This window comes from Eleginops maclovinus, chromosome 9, assembly GCF_036324505.1.
Source record: "Eleginops maclovinus isolate JMC-PN-2008 ecotype Puerto Natales chromosome 9, JC_Emac_rtc_rv5, whole genome shotgun sequence".
NCBI classification, from domain to species: domain Eukaryota; kingdom Metazoa; phylum Chordata; class Actinopteri; order Perciformes; family Eleginopidae; genus Eleginops; species Eleginops maclovinus.
Window position 1 is genome coordinate 20,179,656 of NC_086357.1, and position 24,764 is coordinate 20,204,419.

At 42.6% G+C, this 24,764-nt stretch overlaps 1 protein-coding gene across 3 annotated transcripts in view; it reads right to left on the minus strand.

Moving 5' to 3' along the window:
* dab1a (DAB adaptor protein 1a) overlaps positions 1 to 24,764 on the minus strand; it is a 194,466-nt gene that overhangs the window by 38,854 nt on the left and 130,848 nt on the right. The window contains exons 1-2 of one of the 3 annotated variants that reach the window (XM_063890589.1): positions 23,722 to 23,983; positions 607 to 878 (exon numbers count right to left, since the gene is read on the minus strand). In XM_063890589.1, coding sequence (XP_063746659.1) covers positions 607 to 676 — 70 coding nt within the window. In that variant the 5' untranslated portion in view covers positions 677 to 878; positions 23,722 to 23,983. Of the gene's footprint in view, positions 1 to 606; positions 879 to 4,081; positions 4,260 to 23,721; positions 23,984 to 24,764 lie in introns of those variants that run through there. The other 2 variants (XM_063890588.1, XM_063890590.1) reach the window with 2 other exon arrangements.

The following is a 24,764-nucleotide window of genomic DNA, read 5'->3' on the forward strand; positions in this document are numbered from 1 at the left end:
AAAGAGGAAGAGCAGCTGATTAAGCTATGAGTTTGTATATATTTGTGATTTTCAACCATTAGGGTACAGGTTTAAAAAGTCTTTAAGTATAACCACCACACACACATACACTGTAATACCTCTGACGTGCAATAACACTGCCTGTAGATATAAAACTTGCTGCAATATACACGCATGTGCAATATACCCTAAGCCTCGTGCGGTTCACGCTTTATTTTTTCTTTCAATGTATTGAGAATCGGCAAACAGTACCAGCCAGGTCTTTAATTTGATGTGGTTATCCTTTCTTTTTTTTATATATTGCTTCTTTTTTTTTTACCATGGTATACTTTATTTTATTATTTTGTTCAATATGTAAGTCTATTCCCTTTACTTTATCTGCACTATACTTCTGCTGTTGTAAAAATGTATGTTTCTGTCATTGTGGCATTGATAAAAGAATTCTGATCCTGAAGTTTTTTTGTAAAATACTGTTTTTTCAGACTAATTACGTCATCTCAAAGAAATTAAAGTAGTAGAAGTACACACCTTTAACTTTAGGAAAACCTCTTAATTAATATCACTACAAGAGTACCAATGTTCAAACTGTACCAAGGATGTTCTTACCTTTCCTTCTGGAGTCCCGTCTGACGCTGCTGGGCCTGACCGCTGGCTGTAGCTCTGTCTCTGTTGACATCCTCAGGCTCCAACTGGGTTAGACTCCGCTCCGCTTGGCTCCGCTGGTCTCCGAGGGTCCAGTTCACAGCGTCAGTGCCGGCTGTGGGTGCGTGGGCGCCGGGTGTGTGCGTGAAGGCGCCAGGTGTGTGTGGGCACACAGGCTCATGGGAGAGGGATGGGCTTTAGCCCTGACACAACATCCCACACACACCCACAGAGAGCTGCGGAGAGGGAGAGGAAGAGAGAGGTTTGCTTCAGTCGGGTGGTGTTTACTCTTGGCAGGCGAAACCTTGCAGGAGTTCTCAGACAGCATGAGAATGAGCTTGTTTCTGATCGGGGCCTTGAGTACATGTTGCCCATGGTAACAAACAGTGAGACATGACCTTCACTTCCTGCTTCCTTTCAATAATGTTTGGCTACAAGGACACTGCATAAAGAACAATCCCCCTTCCTTTTTCAACCATGCAATCATTGTTTAAACAGGTTTAAAACACTAACAGTATTATTTTCATCAAAGTTTTTACCAAAGAGTTTTGAATAATGATCAATCCTTCAACTGAAATTCTGGATAATTACAATCCTGGTGTTGTTTTCTCAGTTGCAGCCATCATTTATGTTTAGTAAGTTGAATGCTGTTAAGTAATGAGAAATACTTTGGGGAAAGAAACACGAGCAGTCAGACAATTTGACAGGTTGTTAACAAGCAAACAGTTTAGTCAAATATTTAAAAACATCCAAAAGCCAAATGTTTCTGCTATTCACATGCTGCTTTTAACCCAGTAAAACTGTACGCACAGGAGGTCAAAGCTGGACAGGTAACTGCGATGGATGTCATTTTACCATGGATGTTTTTACTGTGTTGTTACTTGTCTGATCATCTGTCCCTTAATATTTTCCAACAAGCAGCACCATTCCCATGTCGTTTGTGCCTCCAATGTTAATATTATCAAAAGCAAAGATAACCAAACTAATAAGCAATGGTGGAAGGGTAATTTTCCATTTACGCTGCTACCAAACTTGTTGCTCCTCCTGGGCCCCGTCCAGTGCTTGGTGGGCCCCTCTGGCCCCAGATTTCTATTCCTTCTTTGCCCATCTGCCGCTACTTTATTCTCAAGTGCTGACTGGCAGCGACTACCACAACGGAGGAGCCAAAAACACTCAGATTCACACTCTAACCCTGTTGGGTGAATGCATGAAAACACACACATGCACACACACATGCAGACAAGCTCCTCTCATACACAGAGGCGCTGAAGTACAAAGACAGCAGGAGACAGCTGCACGTTGGTGTGTATAATAACGAATCTGACAACCTTCTGCGCTGCTTTCCACCTCTCCTTAGACTATCAGTCTTGACCTCTCTCCCTCTCCGTCTCTAACAGTGACTAAGTGCGGACTTGAACAAAACGAAAACACTGGTACTTCTTGGGAAAGGGGGAAATCTCCCTTATTCTCTTCCTCCCCCTCTCCATGGTGTTTCTGTGTGAATAGGAGGCCCCTGTGAGCCTTGGGCGAGAACAGATGAATTGAGAGGCTTTTAATTTGCTGCAGACAGAACAGAACAGAGTCCATTTAATTCTGCCAGCAGAGGCCATGTCGGCAAAATGCTGACAATATTCTTTATCTGGTCCAAACACACTGGAAAAGTGTGAGTCACTCCAATTACAGGCATTATCAGCAGCACTGTTCCACCAAATGGATGGAGAGAGAGAGAGAGAGCGGTATGAAGAGAGAGGGGTTAGAGGGAAGAGAAATGAACAGAGTGGGAAGAAAGTGAGGGGAGAGGGAACACAGAGAGGGCGAGTAAGATAATGAGGAGGGGGTAAAAGGGGTTAGAAAAAAGCCCAAGGAGGTAAAATCAGAACAGAAAGGATGGAGTTTGAACGGCTTCAACCCTGAACACGTCCCCCTCTGTCCCTCCTCTCTTTCCTTTTTGTTCTTCTAGCTGTGAAGTCTTTCAGGCAGCATCTGGAGCTTTTTAAGACAGGCGTCTGTTAATCCTCAACTTGGATCAGAAAAAGAAACTCCCCCCCAACCCATTTTACCCAAAAACTACAGCTTGTTTTAGAGAGACTTGTTCCGGTTGTTTTACTTTGAGTGTATAATTCAAAAATATATCACAAAACACTTTTAAGATTCATTTTGAGTTTATATTCTGCCTGATAAAATGTACCTTTGAGAGCAACACTCATCCAACCATTGCAAGCCAAACAAACACCAGTCTGCCGGTGAAAATGAGCAAGAAAAAAGACTTTGAGACTGAAAACGAAAAACCTTCTGCAGCATCCCTCTCCAGACTTCTCTAAGGATCCAGACATACGGTTGTTTCTCCGGAGAGTCGGGGGGAATAGTTCTACATCTAAGCTACAGTCCCTGGAGGGCAGAACAAGCATATTTCTCCCAAAAAAAAGCCAGTCTATGTGTAGCTTCAACTGTACAAATTCCCTGCCTCTTACACACACACAGACAACATGAAAGAAAGAGCTGCGCAAATCAAAAGCCATCGTGAACACTGTAGTGGCGGTTTGACCTGGAATCATCGCACAAGCTAAAAGTAGCAGCAGAGAGGGATGTGAACACGGCTTAGTGTGTCTGGATTTAGACAGAAATCTGAAGCCATACCAGAGACTGGAGGAAAGGAGAAGGGAGCAGGCAGTAAATTGGTCGTCCGTAAATGGGGCGCTGCCAACAGGCGCGAGTGGGTGATGTGAGGATCTGGCTGTGTGTGTGTGACTCAATAAACAGGATGCTGCCAACAGGAGCTTAATGCCCAGAAATCATCTGCAGCTACAACAAAGTCCGCCAGGCAAAAGGAAAGAAAAAAGGAAAGAAAAAGATTGGGGGGGGGGGGGTTGCTGGCACTCTACCCTCCCCTCTTTCTCCCACCTCCCACTCTCAGGGTAATTGTGTTCTGTCCATCAGGCTCAGAGTTAGATGAGCGGCTCCACTCATTCAGCTCCACTGCCTTCTCAATAATAAATAATTATAGAGACCACCTCTACGCTACTCTCCTCACTACCTGTGCTCTGACCATTTACTGCCACCCACCTCCAGCTCCTTCCCCCCCTCACCAGCACCACCTTTGTATCCTGACACCAGTTCAGAGTTCTTATCAGCAACACATTTCTCCTCTGAGTTGCACTCGTTGATGAATAACCACGACTGCGAGTATGAAAGGTTATCCGTGTTACTGTCTGTCATGGTTCAGATGTCTGAATGGTAAATGAACAATCTCTCTCTAGACTACATTACCAGTCAGACACAGGGAAATGCTCCTAGTTTTAGCCACCAAAATGATTTGAAACAACAAGGAAATGTCAGCTGAGTTACTTCACTAGAAAACCAAGAGAACATTGTTAATCAAAGCAAAAAACAAAGGTTTAAATTGACAGCCAAAAACTAAGAATATGAAATTTAGACCTACCAGTTTATGATGTGTAGAATGTAAAATACAGTGTCCTCTCGACTTCAGTATTTTACCAACAGCAGTGAAGAAGCAGAGCGTAAAAGAAAAGAACGGCATTAAGGTTGAAAGATCTACTAAATAAGTCAGACAAGAGATGTAAAAGGGAGTATGAGCTAACGGACTGCTTTTGTCTGTGTATGAAGAGAAAAAGACAGAGAGAGTGAGAGAGGTAGGAAGATATGCAGAAGGACCTGAGAAAATGAGCGCAGGGTTAAAGGTCAGTGTCACACCCAGATAGCTTCTGTATATCAATTCACTTTATACCTGGCCAACAACACATTAAGTGCAGTGTCATTCATCCCATGTCATACTTAGAAAGACATTAGCAGAGGTCAAAAATGTATTGCTGGATGGTGAGGATTGAATGCAAAACAGACCAACTAAGAATACAACCGGAATACATTTGGTATTTGAATCCTAAAATAAATGACCTGTCTTTCTTCAAAAGATTAACAAACTAATTCCAGTACACAATAATTTTTCTCAAAGGATAATAAAAACAGGAAAGACAATCCCAGCTGGAAAGGCTGTAGTCAAATGTCCAAAGTCCTTCTGGTCTTTAGGGCCAACATTGGGTCAGGAGCTGTGTGTTGAAGGTGAGCCATGTGTACAGCCTGTAACTTTATGAAGAGTTGGCTTGGGTTTGAAGGTGATCACAAGAAATGGTGGTCTGATCTGGTTAATGACGTCCTTAATGGCTCTATTTCTCAAAGGTGATTTCTCAATCATGAATGAATCATTAACCCACCCTTGTGCTCTTTATGATTGTCCAGAAGACTAGACATAACATTACTATAAATGTATTAATAAAGAAGCAACATTTTTGATGGTCTACTGTATTAATAGAATTAATGGCTCTGTCTAATGTACAACATCAAACTGAAATGATGGCATCGTTGGATGGGCAAAACAGATCATTTGCAGCATTTCTTGGATTCGGGAAATTGTCTGCATTTTCACTAATTCCTTTTTTCAATTTGGAAGAAAAAAACATATCTAGACAAATCCAGAAAACAGGTGGTAAAAGGATTTGTAAACTGCACCTTTGTCATCCAAATAAAACTAATAGCATGGAAGTTATCATGGCAATCATATTGGCTGCATGTAGCTGAATTTAAGAACAAAATCGAATAAAAGGAGCAAAAATCTTACATTACATTAAAACTTCAAAGGATTCGTAAAGCTGAACATAGAAATCGCTTGAAAAATCTTCAACCACATGAACGAGTACAGGTTGCAATCCATGCTTTGGTTGAAGGGGGAGAACTGTCACTGTTTGGCACAAAATCATGTAACACTGCAGTCATCTCCTGCTGAGAGGCGGCTGTCAAAAAGCATACCATCACAGCTCACAACACTACAGTACAGCTATAGCGTGATTATACGAGGCCTGTGGTAAAAAGGGCCTTTATGACATTGATCTAAACAGTCATTACACCCCCAACAGCACATTAGCAGCGCTTGATTTCAGAAAATTCCTCTTGAGATTAAAGCAAAAAAACAGAAAAGGGCTTTAACAGTAGTTACATCTGCACCACATACAAACACCGGTTCAGAATGGTTACAGCAGCTGTCAAGTGGATAAAGCACCAGCCAATGCAGCAGGCCTGCAGGCCCATAGGAACAGCAGTGCAGCTAGTTTAGCAGGCAGCCAGCCAGGCCACCAGCAAGCACACTGCAGGATGAAAACATGGAAACACCGTACTGTGAGCTGCTCCAGGTACTCCACATGGCTCCCTGTCTGTCTGAGTGACTACAAGGAACATTCAGCAGAGGCCTCATCAGGAAGAGGTAAACATACACACACTTTCCCACCCACAATCTCCTGCCAGAAATAGGATACCCTGCAAGATGACAGATCCACATGCACGTGCCGATCGCAAATTAACACAAAAACACGCCGTGCATAGTCTTCAGCTAACCTATTTACAGACACAGGGCTGTAGATATCAAAGCGCTGTGCTCTCTATAGGGAATTCCTCCTTTCTCATGTTTTAAGGGGAAACAGATGAAAACATATCTTTCTCTTCCTGCGTCTGTGTTTGTGTGTGTGTCTCCTTGCCTTGTTAATGTGCTAAAATGTAAATTGGTAGTGCTCAACAATGTGTATAAGGATGTCTTTTTAATGCAGAGTGGAAGCTGTGGCTTTGCTGACAGAATGTGGATCTGCTTTTATTAACAAACCCACACTGTGATTCCACCTTTCTGTCTCTGTCTGATCTCTTTTTCCGTCTCCTTCAAAACACACTCCACTACTCTACTACAGCAGTCTGCATCATTCTCATATTCCCTATTAACAAATTCAAAACAAATTTGCTGAACTCGAAGTACAATTTGATAATTCATGCTTCGAGTAGTTCTACTGCAGCCTTATTCCTATTCATATCTAGAGATGTATCAGTTCAGTTGGTCTTCACACACAAAGACCTGCTGCATGTCATTCCTCATTACCAACTGTGGAAGTGGTGCTGGAGCTCCTTTCACTTTAAGAATGATTCATTGATTTATGGTTTCCTGGAGTTGAGAGAAACAGGCACATGTCAGCAATATGGTAATGATCATGATTAACCAAGTGCAGCACAAACACACACCAAAAACAGTTTGTCTGGTCTAGTGTGTTTGTAGACACCCCAGACAGTCCAACAATACTTTGTCTATTTATGTTCAATGGCATGTTAAAATGTCTTCACCATATTTAATGATCTGGCTTGTTGCAACCAGTATTTCCTATAAAAGCAGGGGTAGCCCTTTGGTCTACAAAACCATCTTTACTGATCTGTAGTCCCGTGTGGTGGTTGCCTGTTAAAAATGTCCACTCAACATGATTTAGATCGCCCCCCCCCCCAAGGCCCCTCTGGACCCCCATCAGCAGAGCCTAAAGTGAGTGATGGATACGCTACATCTGTGGAGTGGAAGAGAGGAGAGGAGATTCTGGTGCATAGAAACAGAGCCAGAGTGTGCCGGAGCAGGAGACTGAGTTAATTAGGGATGCAATCATCAATTATTCAAAACACTTAATCATGTTGTCGCACAATGCTGTTGCAAAAACACACACATGCACAGTAACACGCACACACAGACATGTACCACAGGCTTTTCAAACTGTGCCTCGGATGGCAGACACAGAGACAGATAGATGGATGAAGAGGAAATAAAGAAAAGGACTACTGTTGCTTTTGCCTCATTCAAAGGACTACTGTTGCTTTTGCCTCATTCAAAGGACTACTGTTGCTTTTGACACACATTATGTCACACAAGTTAGACACAAAGACAGTACACATACACGTTTGCAAACACATACATACATTAACATTTAAATCCTTCCTTCATTTATGCCCACTGCAGTTTCACAGGGGACTGTTAGCCTATTACACCGCGCACAGGATGCCAAAAAGTAAAAATGACCATTCACACTTATTGTTCATTTGGAGTTATCTCATTCCCCTAACCTGCTTGCCTTTGGATCTTTTAAGGGAACTGGAGCAGTCAATCAGACAGTATTTATTTCACCCTTGCCAATTCGTAGCAAGAGATATATTTATGTCCACTGATACTATTTTTATTCAACATGCCGGAGGCCATAGTGGTTGATAAGGCAGTTCATTTAATGTGAAAGATGCAGATTTAGGAGTTATTATTTCTGTGAGTTGACTTACAACAAGATGTATGGTGACATCAATCTATGCTATGATTGTCACAGTTTTTCTGCCTCCATTTTGATAGCCATGGTTGAATGTTGTTTTAATCCCAATGACAAACATATATTTAATCCAGCGATCAGAAACCAAATTGGTGACCTAATGCAAACAAGAGCTGGGAGGCATCACTGTGTAATATAGCACAACTACACTTTCACCACAGTACTGACCTTTCTAGGGATTCAGGGATCCAATACAGTTTGGCTTTTCTGACTGAGATAGTACAGCAAACACAGTAAAGGAAGAGCGAGGGGACAACATGAAGCAAATAGCTGCAGATTAGTTGTAAACCCAGGCTGCTCAGGTAAGGACTTAGCCTTTGTATAAGGGGCTCTTGCTCGACATGGTGAATCCAGGTTACCTCTTTACTGACGTTTTAGGTGGTTAGGGTATCAGCCACGATGTGACTGATCCACATATTATACAGTGCCTTGTCATTGTTAATGTCATTGTAAACATTCTGTTATCTGTTACATTCATTCAGTCATGGCAAGCCTGATTCATCTTTCAGTGCCACAGCAGTCTGGTCTCTTTATACCTTATATAAAAAGGAGGAAAGGAGATGACTGGTATTAGACTTGTAATCACAAATGTATCAGCAGAGATATTAGTATATTTCTTTACCATCGAAAGACTCTGCAAAACTACAAAGCTCACCAATAAAGCATTTAACCTACATTCATTTCAAATACAACCATGCGGTGTGTGTTTAGGAGTTGAACAGCACAGTTCTGCTCAGACTCTGCTCATGCTCTAAGCAAAGATAAGATATAGAGAGGGGGAAGGACCGGATGGCAGAGGAATGGAGTTGGTAGTGACTGAAAGAAACTAAGCATGCTTTAGGCTAGACCTTCAACATTGACAGCCCCAAACTTCTTCACTTGCAAGCCGCTGGCGTGCCCCGTCTGAGCATTTCGCTGCCTGCAACTCGTACCAAGACACACAACGGTGGAACGGGTGAGCTTCATCAATGGCTTCAAACTCTGTCAGTCTGCGCTGCAGGGGGAGGAACAGATTCTCCACCTCAGTCCTCAGAGTCCAGTCCGACCACAGAGGGATTGTCTGGGTTCAATCTGCCTCTTTCAACACTTGGGACAAATCCCCAAAGGGATACGAGTACATATTCTCCGCAGCCATCCCCGGAGCAGTTTCCTGCCACTAGCGGCCATCAGTCAGTCACAGATCCTGCCTCCTGCCCGCGTGTCTAATCGCCCACGCACACTGTCACAGTCGCCTGCCCTCCCAGTTAAACACAGACAGCCAAACAAAATCAATCTTTACTGAGTGTCCGTGTTTAATAAGGCCCTGTTGTTTCTTATGGACTCTGACAACATGATCAGCCCCCGCACCACTTCACACACATAACGCACACACAGGGGAGTCATTACAGCACCAATGTGTTGGGCAGTAAGCTGGAAATTGAACACACTGAACCTTTAATGTTTGTTGTAATACACGTGACCATTTGTTTTATTCTAACACGCACACACACACACACACACACACACACACACACACACACACACACACACACACACACACACACACACACACACACACACACACACACACACACACACACACACACACACACACACACACACACACACACACACACACACACACACACACACACACACACACACACACACACACACACAACTGATGCACATTAAGTCCAGATAAACACTGCACTCTGATGTCATCAACAGACTTGTGGAGAATCACCACGGGATTGTCAGACTCAAGACACGATTTGCATAATTTCCATTTCTGAATTCCAAACTCTTTGAACATTTCCCACAAACATTACAGCCAAACAAACACAAACAAATGGCAATGTGCAAAAGTCTCATGCTGCATACGGAGTGTATGAAAGTTCCTGGAGGTGAAACTTTCTGCCAGCTCCCGAAATAGACCCTTTTAGCACCCTATGGTCTATTGGACTGCTGGTCTGTCTGAACTCGCACTGAGAGTAGAGGGGCTATTGGCATTCACTTCCCTGTGGGGCTCCAAGTCAATACAAACCTTTTAAACTCAGAAAAGACTCTGTGTGTTTCTGAGTGTGTGATGGAGAAAGAGAGAGCGGGAGAGAGGGAGAAAGAAAAGAAGAAAGGGGAGCGATGCTATTCAATACTCACTTTTTCATCTGTAAACAGGCATCTGAATGACGTTATTCTTTATTTGTGTCAGGCATTAATTAGTTGTACATTTTGTGCAGTTACACCCTGTGTGTGTATGTGGTGCAGGTAATGATGGTCCGCTAAAGCAGAGTCCCACCCCATCAGAGTCCAGCCTTTCAGTGCCATCCATCATAGTGCAGCTGCTAATGATACCAATACACACATCAGCCCAGAGAGGGTTGGGGGGGAGGGGGGGGGGGATAGAGGAAGAAAGCCAGGGAAAAAGTGAAAGAGGCAGTCGGGAATAAAAGAGGAAAAGAACAAGACCTCCACTGTTATTACCCAACTGCAGGTTAGGTTATGTGCAAATCACTGTCGTGCCAATAAAGCTTATTTGAATTTGTATTTGCATTTGAGAGAAAGAGAGAAGAAGGAGGAGGCGGAGGAGGGGGGTAAAGGGAGCTGGTAGAGAAGAGGCAACCAGCATGAAGAGGTAAGGAAATGTGCTGTCACAGGCTGAGGACTGAAAGACTGTGTGACTGGAATAGGCAATCTGATTCCCCCAGTCCTCCTCCTCTCTCTCACACACTCACACAAACACACACTACACAGAACTGTCTACTGCCAAACACACAAAGAAGCTCGTTGCATCTGTGTCGATTAATACAAGAGGCCGGTTAATGCTCCTTGTTTGAGTTGACCTCTTAGCTTCTCAGGAATAAAACACACAGTCTGCACTTCTGGAGATTGTGTTTAAAGAAGGCTTTATGGATACAACTCAAGTTCCTCCATATCTGTGAAGGGATCATTGTTAAACAGAAACATCGGTAAGTGTTCACATTTTAGGCAGCACAGTGCAACACACCACCACTGTTAAATGGCATTTTTTTAAAAAGACATTATGGTTTATTATGGAAAAGATGTTGTCAAAATAAAAAATGTGAGGTAAGCAACACTGAACATGCCAGAACATGTATCCCCAAAAAATGAATGTTTCTGTAGTTGTTTTAAAGAGAACTTTAATCAATAAGGATGTTTTTTTTAAATAAAAATACATTAACTTTGAAAAAAAAACACCTATACTACACATTTGAACAATTGCACACATTCTTTAAGACTTCATAAAAGCACCGAAAAGGTTCTCTTTAGATAAAATGACTGCACGTTGTAGCTGTGAAAATGACTAAATGGGTTAAGGCCCTTAAACTGATGTGAGAAAACCGTTTACACATCAATTAATCCCAACCACATTGAAACCCCATTCTTTGAGATAATACCAGCTCTTTTAATAAAAAAAACGCTCAAGAATACTTGAGAATGCCAAATTAATCTTTTGATTTTCCAGACTGCCATTAGCTCGTTCAGCATTCAGCTAGATCTGTTGAGAGAGCGAGTGAGACAGAAAAGGCTGGAGCACTTCTTTTCTCTTCTCATCTTATTCCCAAGACGCACTATCCTCTTTACTTCCTGGAGCTAGATGAAGGCCAGCGGGGCTGTGAAATTAGCCTATCAGATGCCTCCACCAGCTAAAGAAGAACTCTGGATATGCTAATAGACAGGAGATTAAGATATGTAGCTGGGGGCTCGCTCGCACGCACGCACGCGCGCACGCGCACACACACACACACACACACACACACACACACACACACACACACACGCACACACACACACACACACACACGCACACACACACACACACACACAGGAGAAGCTTTGTTCTATGATTATGAAGGAGAAATTATGGCAGATCTTGAGCACATAGCCAGTGTTTTGATGAAAGTACAGGTAATGAAGAGGATTATTTCTTATGGAGGTTGTACAAAATCTTCATACAAAGAAAAGGGTTTTCAAAAACTGTGTGTGTGTGTATGTGTGTGTGTGTATGTGTGTGTGTATAATGATACAAAAAAAACTTGGAAGGACTCACTAAATTACGCTGGACAGTATCTGCTTCCGAGAGGGGACTGACTTGAGGAAATTCCTCCCTTTCTTCCTCCTCCATCTTTCTCTACTCCCTTGTTATCATGGCGTTACACAAACAGGTGCAGCCCCCCTGACCCCACACCACCATCCCCATCATCGATCTCCTTTAACAATCTACCCAAGAGAAATATATTTTTCTCGTTCTCTTTGTCTTTCCTCCTCTGTTTCCCTCTCCATCTGATGGCTCATCCTTCTTCATTGCTCTGCCTCCTCTCGCAGGGCTTGCCATCTGTACAGTAACAGGTGCGCTGTGTGTGTGACTGATGTGTTTGTTACCTGTAGCGGTGCCTGCAGCCACAGACTACCTGGAATATACCTGCCTCCTGACCTACTCACTTCTACTCTGTTCTCTTTTACTACTCCTCTTCCTCGGTGTGTCCTTCAGATGGCGAACGGGGGGAAAAGAGGAGGAGATGAGCAGTGTAATGAGTTGGGGAGGCAGCAGCAGGCTGTCGGGTTTTTGCATATGTGTGTTTGGAGCTTTTACCAGCCGTGCTGCGATCACCGTAGTGGAGTTTGGGGTAATTAGTCCCACCAGTCTACGTGTGTGAGCAAAGATCCAGGTGTGCATGTGTGCGTGCACGTGTGTGTGTGTGTGTGTGTGTGTGTGTAGTCCACCGGCTCATCCCATTAGTCTCACAGGTGAGTGATTAAACGCTCTGCAACACCTGGAAGTGTTCCTCCTATCCTCCACCCCTTCCATCTCTGCTGTTGTCTTAATGTACAGCTATACCCCTGAGAACTCCCCTGGCCAAGTCACAACACACCCCACAGGATGGCTACACACAGTATGACACACACACAGCCATACCTTTCTCTCAAGCCTCTTTCAGACATGCAGTCTCTAACACTGCTGGGCACATCCATCTTTTTAATGTAATGGCTTCTGGCCTTTCATACATTAGTCTCCATTATGTAAATGGTCCAAGATATATGTGTGCCAGCTGTGGTTCAGTGGGTACATCGAAGGGGTTATGGTTCATCCCCTTGCCCCTCTATTCCACATATTAAATTATCTATGAGGTAGACACTGAACCCCAGTTTCCCCTAATGGTTACCCAGTGCTTCTATGAGAAGACTAATTTGGATATATCAGCGATATTCATCAGATATTTGGTATCTGGTAAGGGAGAGAGAGCACTGGCGCCTTTATATAAAATAAAGGATATGAAGGAATCTTGGCCTCAGTTTTCTCACAGACTGCAGCTGCACCACTGATGGATTCTAAATTTATTTTTTACTTGAAGCTTTAATTAGTGCCCATGGTGAGCACTAGGGAAGCTCGCCCCCAGTTCTCGATATAGGGTCCTTTAATAAATGATCTCATCAATTTCATCATTCAGTAGAGCGTTGCCTAATTTCTGCAGTCCAACAGACTCTCATTCAATTCATGTTTTCTAACATGTTATACAAGTGTGTTTGAGACAGACTGCTGGAACTTATTCCGGTTATCAAAGTATTGTTTTTCCTTTATTGCCCTGCATGCAGTAATAAGGAAACCACATGTTTTTCCTGTGATTTCACATCTCTCGGTTATCAACATTATGCTGTAGTCTTTATTTTAATGAGACAGTGACAGCAGTCAATATAGACTAAAGCAATGTTGAAAGTGTTAAGAGAAGTATGTTACTAAAAACAGTAACTCACAGGACCCACATTTACACGATGACGTGCATGTCCAAAAGAAGCTGACAGGAAGGAACGATTGAAAGTAAGGAAGGAAAAAGGAGGGATCAGGAAGGAACCATTGTGCCAATAATGGATGCCATTTTCCAGTCCAAACATACACCAATAGTCACAGTGGAGGCAGTTTATTGTTCAGGAACCCAGCTCCACCCTGTTAGTCATTTAATAAAGCATCCAAGCAGCGGGCCGACACTCATATGGCCAGTTGTAGAGGGGCTGCTGGGATATTATTACTGCACGCGTGTCCCTGAGGGCTGAGATGTCAGCAGTGTAGGTAATAAATTGCAGAGGTCAATCCACTCTGGTGAAGAGGTCCACTCTTGGGATGGCAGCCTGATAGACAATACTGGCTTTAAATATTCCCTTCAGCACAAATTTTCATTTGTTCCTCAGGCCTCTGTTTATCAGACTGGGGATCATTAAGTTGTCCTCTCAAGAGAGCTGTGGTCCAAGGCAGCATGAGGAGATCACAGTAAGAACTCATTTGAGGGTCGATTTACAGCAAAGGCCAAGGTAAGAGTGCGTTTTCCCTGGGTGAACGGAGCCACCAGAAAGGAAGGGGGAGGGGGATGTGAGACACTGAACTCATCGCCAGCTCCAAAACCTATTAGACAGGCACACAAACGCATGAGGGCACATGCACACGCCAGGTGGCAGGGTGCAGGGAGGGCTGGGTGAGGTGAGTGAGCAGATCACAGCAGCAGGTAGTATGACTAATAACCGCAGAACTCACTGAGGCAAACCAGGCAATCACAGCCATTTCTCAGCTCACTTCTCTCACTTCCTGCTGCTCCTACTTCAGTCATTCACTCCTTTCCCTACCTCTATCTCTCTCTGAATGGTTTAAACACATGGCTCAAATAGTACCTTTTCTTCAAACCTAACTTTTTATGTCACTGTATCTCTCTTTTGCCCAGAAGGACACAAGCTATTCACAATGTAGCACGTTGCTGCTTTATGATGTAAAGAAGTTGTTTAAAGCACACACACACGCCTTACAGATATGCTCCATGCTAAAGAGAACAGTCTCTACTCTGCCTACTTATATTATACCGTCACATGGGGGAAATATGGGAAGGGAAGATAAATGAAAAACACTTTAAAAGTATCTCCTCTACAGTACAGCTGACTCAAGCAATGTGAATATGCAAAGTACTTTAAAAAGCATGTCTGTTATTTTCAATCCCACATGAGGTTGCCCATTCATCCACATCATATTATCAACCTCTACATAAGCCAGCACCACATATTTCTGACAGCCCCAGGCATGGCCATTATGGCTGTGTGTGATTGAAACAATCAAATCAGTTCACAGTCATTTAATCGTTCAGCTCTTAGATAAAGAACTACTTGCACTACCGTCAAACTGTGTTGATTGTGTCTAATATGACTTTGCTTTTTTGTATACCCCTTTTTACCCCCCCCTTTTTTTCTACGCTCTTATCTTTTTATGTTATATGTTCTTGTTTATATTTGCACTGTGGGACTGCCAGAAACGGTATTTCAATTTTCTGAATGTATAACACATGTGGAAACTTTGACAATAAAGTGGACTTTGACTTGAGATCCTAGCCATCCCATTCATGCATCTTTATGTGCATACACGCACAAGAACACACACATTCAGACACACACATGGTTGACTGGGTGGTCTCTTATCACACTCATTCCCCCAAAAATGACATATCATACTCATCCTCCCTGCAGACTGCTATGGATAGAGGAGTCATTATCTGGGAACATATCCTAATTGAAGGCTGCCTATCTTAATGCTTAGCCTAACTTACAGATATAGAATGAAGGGTTTGTGTGTGTGTGTGTGTGTGTGTGTGTGTGTGTGTGTGTGTGTGTGTGTGTGTGTGTGTGTGTGTGTGTGTGTGTGTGAGAGAGAGAGACAGAGAGAGAGCAAAAAAGAGTGAGAGATAGGTCCTAAGGGTAAGACGGCCATCAAAAGTACTTTTATAATGAAAAAAATAATTTACCCTACAGTTAGATGTCCTCTTCATCATTTCACGGTGTGTGTGTGTGTGTGTGTGTGTGTGTGTGTGTGTGTGTGTGTGTGTGTGTGTGTGTGTGTGTGTGTGTGTGTGTGTGTGTGTGTGTGTGTGTGTGTGTGTGTGTGTGTGTGTGTGTGTGTGTGTGTGTGTCTGTCTCCGGCAACCCAGTAGAGTGTGTCAGTCTAGTAGATGCTCAGTAGAACTCAATCAAGGAGCACAAATGACCTGAGAGCAGATGATTGAATCCTCCATCTGCCCTTAAAGAAGCCCCTTAACTGAGAGGCTGACCACACACATAAAACCAAAACACCCACACACACACACACACACACACACACACACACACACACAGGATACTGATGAATCTTTAAATCTGCTGAATGCAATTTCAATCCATATTTGATGGCATAATTACCCCATTTAGTATTAACCAAGTCAAGGTTTGTACACTACAGATAATTGAAGCAACATAACTCCATGACATTACAAACCTGTGAAACCTTTAAATGACATTACATTCAAAGGTTTCACAATCATACCCATATCCCACTGGTAGTCGGAACCCAAATCTTCAGTTTTAAACACATTTCTGTCCTCCTTCAGCTACCTTGATTTGATTTGAGTCAAACACACCAAAACACCATTTCACCTCCATTTCAAATAAAACAACACTTCCAGCTCAGCAGCGTGTACAAGCTAGCACTACTTTAGTGTGCAATGGTGGCAGGTCAAGGGGAACAACTGTCACGACAGACAAACTAATAGTAAGCCAAAGAGACCCACTTATTTCCAGCTATAAGTGAGTCACACCAACAATAAAATACCAGTTACATTTTGACTTTGAACAGGTTGGAAATAATGTGGATCCTTTAGGATGTTTATGATATTCCTGCTGAGTAAGTATGAAATTGTTTGCTAACAGACACAGGCTTAGCATTAGGAACCTGATAAACTGGTATATTGTCAAAGCGCTTTACTGTGAGGTTTGTTTTGGGGTGTTCTTCTCACTAGTGGTCCTAAATAGCTAATACAGCATTAAGCTACTTTAGGTTTTCATCAAATAAATGGTACAGCTGGTATTTATTTTCCGTACTGGTATACTAAGTACATGTTTACTGGCGCTAAAGCTCTACTTTTGCAGCTCAATCTAAAGCACAAAGCCATTCTAACTATCCCTGCGCTGATTTATGCTGAAAATTCCCAGCAGTTAAGTGAGTACCAATTTATTTGATCTTTATTCCTAATGTGTATTTATATGTCAGTGGGTCAAATCCCCTTACACAACTGCCAGTAAACAACATTGAAAAGTGCCAATGGAGGGATACATGTTGGGTCATTAGGAAAACATCGATGTTGTGTCTGTGAAGGCATTAAGAACATGACATGATTATGAACATGTTAAACTATGTAAAATATCTGGTTGTTACATTTGTGAATATAAGTGTACAGTCCAAAGCTGCAGCAGTCATCAAATCGTTGCTGAACTGATTGAGAAGCAGCAAAAACTGGTCAGTACTGGAAATGAGCTATTCTTAATACCATTACCAGATTCAATACAAAAGTAAATATACGTTGCCTGTTGTTGTGAATACCTGAGTGGATCAGAGTTTATGGAGTCGTATTACATGCAACTATGGAGAAACATTGGATTATGTTATCTTCGTGTGTCATTTTATCTTATTTGAAATGTTTTATGTGAAGAACTGTAGGATTTAAGTGAAGTGTTGTTTGAGGGGCAAATAAGTGATCACTTTTCTATTGTGTGGTGGCGGTGGTTGTTGGTGGTGTAATATCTCACAAAAGTCTTTATAATCCTTAAAGATTCCTAAAACTTTATTAAAAAAAGCTGTTGTTCAGTTTAATTGTATATCCATCATCTGCAAACCATCGAATCCAAGTGCATTTAATGAAGGCAGCCCTAATGACTCAGCAAACTATCTGATGGTCTAAGTGTCTAACAGCGTCTGCTATTTGAGTATGCCTTTAATCCCACTTTAAGTGCAGGCATGATAATGTGTGTATCTTAAGAAGTGAAGTAAAGTAGTTGGCAATGGGACCCTAAAGAAATAATGAACGTTTGGTGAAGGCTTTAAAATCATTGCTGACATAATAAACTCTCTTTGACTGCAAACTAGTTAAAAATGCATCAGGCCTGCTCACTCTGTCTCGATGGTGGCTCTGGCAGTCAAAGCGACTGACCTCTGCCCAGCAGGCCCCAAAAAATGGCCTATAGACTGCATTCAATCTGCTTCCCTCACCTCTGTAAATGCATGGCAGAGCATGGAGGGCCCAAAGTGAGTGTGAGTATCATGCACAGTAGGAGGTGGTGTGATGGGCAAAGAGAGTAGCAGTGTGGGTCCATTTTTTTTTATACGTGCACGGGAGTGTGTGTTCCTATGACTCAGCATGGAGGACAAATGGTCAGGGATGAGCAGTGAAACGGCCATTCAGTTTTGCGGCACCATTGACATTGAGAGGTTTCAGTTATTAGTCACCTCAGCCTGAACCTCCTCTGAGCTCTTTTATGCCTCCGGTTATTTCCCTCTCATGAGAATTGAGTTCATTAGTTTGTTGATAAAAAGTTTTACAGAAGTATTAAGAAATGGCATGATTTAACAACTTTGGTTTTGGATTGCTGTTAGAACATGCACTCTACCGCAACATTTCTTTAAAAAGTACAGTTACAGGTAAATCAGAGCAGGTTCAAACTAAATCCTCAGAGCTTTACTGCTGTATCTCTAATGCTGCATGAAAAAACGTATCCCTTTTTGATCATTTTTATGTTTCTACCTTAATTGAAACTTAACTTGTTTTATGGGTTGAGCAGATTTCATGACCCATGAAACCACATTAAAATTCATTCTGTGAACACCAAAGTGCTTGAGTGCGACACTGGAGTGCTAAGAGCTATGATCGAAAGCTCACAACTTCGTAGGCGAATAAAGCTGCATCCGGGGGTGTATGTGTGTCATGCATCAGCACAGGTAAGTATGACAGTGTGAATCAGAAAGTGAGAGCCCAGCAGCTGAAGGAAGCAGCATCTGGGCGCCACACTGCTCCTGTGAGCCCAGAGAGCGCTGCACGAGCCGGGCACCGGGTGCTCTAGGGAGGCAGCTTGTGATGTGGTTCCGGCCCAGGGACAGATCTTCTGTTCTGGACACAGATGCCAAACTAATCCCCGCTTCCTCCCCATTTCATCTGCTTTCACAGATGTCCGGCACACAAGGCAGCCATACCGTCGCTTATGAAAAACTGAATTAGGTTACCAACGCCTTCTCCATCAGAGAAAGACAGGATCAGACAGGTTACGTGTTACTTCCACATGACTGAGCAGACTGCATAAGTTACCATACTGTGAAATATAATTGCGAATTAAGTGCATTTATGACAACAGCTAATGATGGATATTGAATTGTGGCAAATCTTTACAAACAGAGAAAGAACGAGAGACGAATGGGAGAATCATATGGGACAGTTAAAAATTCATTAGTGAGCAGTCACAGAAAAGCACAGATGGAGAGAAAGCAAGAGAGACAAAGAGAGAAAGAAAGAAAGGCAGAAATATAAAGAGGAAATCCTCAAAGGAAAACATCTTTCCATTTCTGTCTCCGTCTATTTTTTTCTCTAAGTTTGCTGCCGTCTCACAGCGAGTGTGAAAGTCAGTTGAGCTTTTCCATAGGGATGTGCAGCTAACAAACCCTCCAGTAAACCTGAGCCCACTCCCTCACTCCTCATGTACTATACATGCATTAATTATCTATGGTGGTCCTTGAATAAAGAACATAGAACAAAACCAGGCATCTCTGCTCCTTTGTACATGGCTGATTGAAAGGCAGAGAACACAAATTAAAATGTAATTTCTGACTCTTTGTTTGCCGCTTTCTCTCCATCATCTAAGTACGTGGTGTGTATGTGCATTCGTAAGAGAAGGGTTTTTAAAATGGGGGTGGTCAGGGATCTTGACTTCTGGGGAAATGAGAATGTAAGGCATTCAATTAATTGAAGTGTTAATGTGCTGTGACTCCAGTGTGGTGCATTATGCTGTGTGTGTGTGTGTGTGTGTGTGTGTGTGTGTGTGTGTGTGTGTGTGTGTGTGTGTGTGTGTGTGTGTGTGTGTGTGTGTGTGTGTTCTACCTCCTGCAAATGCTTGCCCTAAAGTGCTTTTGTTTGCTGTGAAAACCCATTAACAAAGTGAACACCTTTGCGATTTCACCCCAAAGTGGCGCTCACTGGAGAAAGAAATGAGCCAGAGGACCAGGCGTGTGCAGCAGTATGTAAGAGAAAATGGAAGAAAATGTGATAATGATGATGTGAAATACTAATGGCGATGTGAATGTGAGCATAAAAAGAAGAATGAACTCAAGCCTCTCCATAATCAACATCTCATCTGAAACATGAGCAACACTACAAGCAGAGAGAGACCAAGAGAGAGAAAGGGGGAGAGAGAAAGAGAAAGGTGTAGCAATGTGCAGAAAAAACAGAGAGTCGGAACAGGGAAGAGATGGAGAACCAAAAGACAGAGATCGAGAAAACCCAGGAAGAACACTGTGAGGGTACCTATGTGGATAGGCAATAAAGCACAGAGAAGCAAAGAGCTATAAAGAGTCTGGATGTGAATGAAGAAAAAGAAGCAATTACTAGGACTATCATTCATTTTCAGTCCGGTAGTGCAAAAATGCACGTAGAAGGTTACTACGTTATCTACTGTAAGTATAAACACATATTTGTTGAGGTCCTCGACTACAAATCCAACTTTTCTAATCACTAGTGAACACCTCTGATGTTAACACAATCATACAATACAACAAATAACTTACACTCAAGTCAGGTTCTATGCAAACTAGTAAAGCAGACTAAATAAATATAGCATTACTTCTATTTATTAGCTTATTCCCTTTTATATTGAAAGTGCTTTAAAGAAAAATCTGGCTGCAAAAGCAGGGCAATGTTAAACCCAAGCAGCAGTCTTTTAGCAGTCAATGTTAGGGCAGTGAAAAGTACGAGTGTGCACGCTGTTGTTGTGTCTGTAGATGCTAATCCCAGTGGTGTGGACAGATTGTGAGTGTTTTAAAAAAGATTACAGATTACAGACTGCAGAGGCAGATTAGCTGGCAGCTCGGTCTGCACCTCTGGATGCTCTGCCCAGCTCTTTCACAGCCACTATTTGTGTGTGGGTGCATGCGTGTAACGAGCTTGAGTGCCTTTGTATGCTTTAGTTTGCCTGTTGCTATTCCAAGTAATCGTGATAGGTGGTAATGATATTTCTGAGCACATGCTGTGTGCTAGGGTTTGTGCGTTTCTCTGTGTTATGTATGCTGATTTGCAGAGAATCACAAACACACAGTGTATAAAAGTCAGGAAATAAGGTTCACATATACACATATACTCCCAGTGGGCTGTAAAGATATTCTCGATGCCAATTATATCTGAGAGAATGTCACACACACACACACATGCAGGATGTGGATCAATGGGAAGGGCAGCCAGCCAAGAGCCAGTCAATTCTGCCTCTTTCATTGCTCTGTAGCAGTGGAATCCCCTACTGAAAAACTACCAATAGTCAACATGCTATAACCTGTTTAAAATACATTTTTTCTGTTATTTTATTAATGTTGAAAAATAGGAGTATATTTAAAAGGGATCAAGTGCTTGTGTAACTTGTACTGAAGAATATAACCCTGGATTAATTATGAGTCATAGCTGTGCGGAGACATCCCCAGTGAACTGGACTTAACTAACAGAGGTGAGAAAAGGTAGGAAGAAGGTAAAGTGCTCAGATGTTGTATAATTCTGGATGTACCCATTTCAATAACTGCATGTTTTGAAATTGGACATGAAAGCTTCCTCTGCTGATAAAAAATATGGAAAATACACACTGCTGAGCAGAAAGTCAAACATGAATTGGATTTACCACCTCATGAGGGGTTTTAATTATATATATATATAAAAAAAAGTGTAGCTGGCCTTCAAATGTTACATCTACCCAATTCCATCATTACAAAATAAACAGACACTCACCAAATTGACCCACAAGTGAAACTATGACTGAAATGGTCCAAAGGAAAAGGAATGCTATGCTCAAATAAAGAAATTGCACATGGGTACTCATTGGTTTTGCCACAGCTCATTTAAAAGAAAGCAACTAAGAAATGGCCTGTGTGGAGTTGTGCAAGTAACCTGAACAGGCCGTCATTTCTCCTGCAGTGAATTATATCCAAGCAACAAGTGTCACTGCAAAGCAGGTAGCAATGTGAATGACGATAATACATGTTTTAATTGTTTGGTTGTCACAACACTTTAAGCCAATCATATGTTACATTAGTCCTTGCTGATAAAAACACACAAGTTATTGCTCCTTGGAACTGTGTGGTCCAATAAACGCTTAGAATTGGCAAGGTTGGGGTCAGGGCATCTGGTTCTCAGGGTGTCGGATGAGTTTATGTGTACCATGAAACTCTTCTGTAAAGGAAGGCTTTCCAGATACCAGAGGTTATGTTACAAATTCAGAGTTACAAACTGTTAAAAGCTGTAGGAGTTAGTAAGCTCCAGGTTACAATGCTGTTCTGGTGTGGAGATTGCAAAGCCTAAGAAAACTCTGTTCTGTTAAAGATTCACATCAACATTAATTCCATCATCATTGTCAACTGTTGGAAAGCACAGACACAAGACCTTCTATACTGCATTGGAAAACATAAATTGCAAGAGGCAGACTGGGTTGTGAAGAGTAACAGAATTGGCAAGAAAGGCAGGCTGAGACTGTAGATAGAGCAGATGGAGTTGAGAATTGAAAGAGGGAGAAAGAGAGCCTTCAACAGGGTGTTCTTTGAGAGTTTCCACACAATGCTCTGAGGCTCTGGGTTACTATGACGCCATGGAGTCGCCTGCTGGGCCCATACAGGCAGAAGTAAGAGGTCTGTTTGGCAGCAGTGGAAAACATATTCAAATCCGTAACCTAGGTTAAAGTAGAAGCACTTCACTATCCCCTTTATTAAATGAAAATGTTATGTACTCAAATCTCTACTTTTACAGCTAGAAATAAATACATTACAGCTGTAAATAAATGAACCTGTAGACAATCCATTCAAATTCACACAGCAGCTAGGATGCACATACAGTATGAAGCTGATGCAGGTAGTGTGCAGACAGAAGGAGAGAGAGCAGTGTCTGCAGAGCAGCTTCATGATTAATGCGGCTTTTAGCTGCAGCGGAACCTGGGCCCCTTCAAAGCAAACTGACCGGGTCTCCCATTCAGCTCTGCTTCTCTTTCTCCATCAACCCAAACCCAGTGACTGAGTGCCAGCTACACACACACACACACACACACACACACACACACACACACACACACACACACACACACACACACACACACACACACACACACACACACACACACTTCAACACCCGTGTAACCTCCACAGTACCGCGTTTCACTTCACTCCCATTGCGAGCCAACCCTCCAAAGTGGAATAAACCGCACACACCGGGAGCATTAAATCACACACTGCGGGGGTAGCGAGCCTCGCTGAAAAGGAACATGAAATAAAGTCACAAAAAGATGCTCGTACACTTGCAAACAAATCTAATTAAGCAAGCATACGGATACGTGCATGTAGAGTCACAAAACACAGTAGCTTATTAACACTCATGTAAGTTAAAGAATAATACGGTTACTCTAAAGTCACCACCAAAGACAGGCACAAGAAAAACACGCTTTACCAAACTAAGAGAAGCACATTGAAGTGCACGCTATGGAAAACATGAATAATCTGGAGCTGAGCGTCCGATAAAAAGAGTGGGAGACAGCTGCCAAATGCAGCAAACCTCCCGCCTAACATCACACACAGAGACCCTGACCACTGTTTCAGTGAGGGGGTCACTCCCCCCCACAACCGTCCAACACACACTCAGGCAGGCACAGTACAATCCCGATGCACCAACAGCAGCAGCAATAGATAATTCATTGCAGTGATAGGAGCAAAGCACACTGAATCCACAGGCTCTTCCTCAGGTCCAAACTACCACACACCGATCTGAAAGTATCCTACACACTTTGTAGGACGAAATGTGCAACATCCGTTTAAGGCGGTTTGCATTGGCGCACTTACCTTTGCACTACAGCGAAAAAGAGCACAGTTAGTTCCCATTTTGTGAAAAGGCTTTAGAATCCATTCATTCCCGTGTATCTCCTCCTGGTTTATTCAGACATCCACAGTGTGTTTCAGCAGGGACAGTAATCCAGTTTTCCATCCCGGGGAGAGCTCTTGGAAGCTTCGTTACATCTTTTTCAAACAATCCCCACAAAACTATGCCAGGCTTCTTTCAGCGCGTTTTTTTTTTCTCCTCGCTCCTCTGCCCCCTCTTCTTTCCTCTCGCTCTCTCTCCCTTTCTGAGGTTGCCTGGTTACCTCTTTCTGTAGGCTGGTTGAGACCACCGGCCGGCAGCCAATCACAGGGCCGGGTTCAGTTTAACCCCTCCGCTGCTGAAGTGTCCTGATTTCCAGCTTTCAAGGAGTGGGAGTGGAGGGTGGGTGAGGAGAAGAAAAAGCACTGGGCGATGGTGGAGGATTTAGAAACTGTATATTAACAACATTATAATGAGCAAGAAAAGATGAAAGGGGAAGGAAATACGGAGGGGGTGATGGGGGGGATTTGGGTTTGAAATTAAAAGTTGTGCAAGAAACGTCATCAGACTTGTGCTTCACTGTTTGGTAGGAAAGCGTGTGTTGTATTTTAGAGGCTGTTAAAGGATTGCCAAGCTCACAGTTATCCCACACTCAGACTTTTTCTACACACACATAGTAACGCTGACATAAATTTTTTTTAAAAGTCATTGAGTTATGAACGCACACACGCAGTCATGATGCTGCAGCCTTCACCCAGTCATTCAGCAAAAACTATTGATTTGTTAACCACCCGCACTTAAGTCATGCACACTGAAACGGGTGATTCATTCACTTCGCAAACTCACCACTTACTTGAGTGGGATCACAGTTACAGGTAAAAAAATGTGGATTTATTTTTTTTTAAAAGGGTAAAAGACAGAAAATCCAACTATTTGTTTGTATTTATCAAGTCTGAGAGTGACAAAAGAAAACTTAAATAAAAGACGCAGATGCAACTGATGCAGACTTCAATCAACCATAGCATTT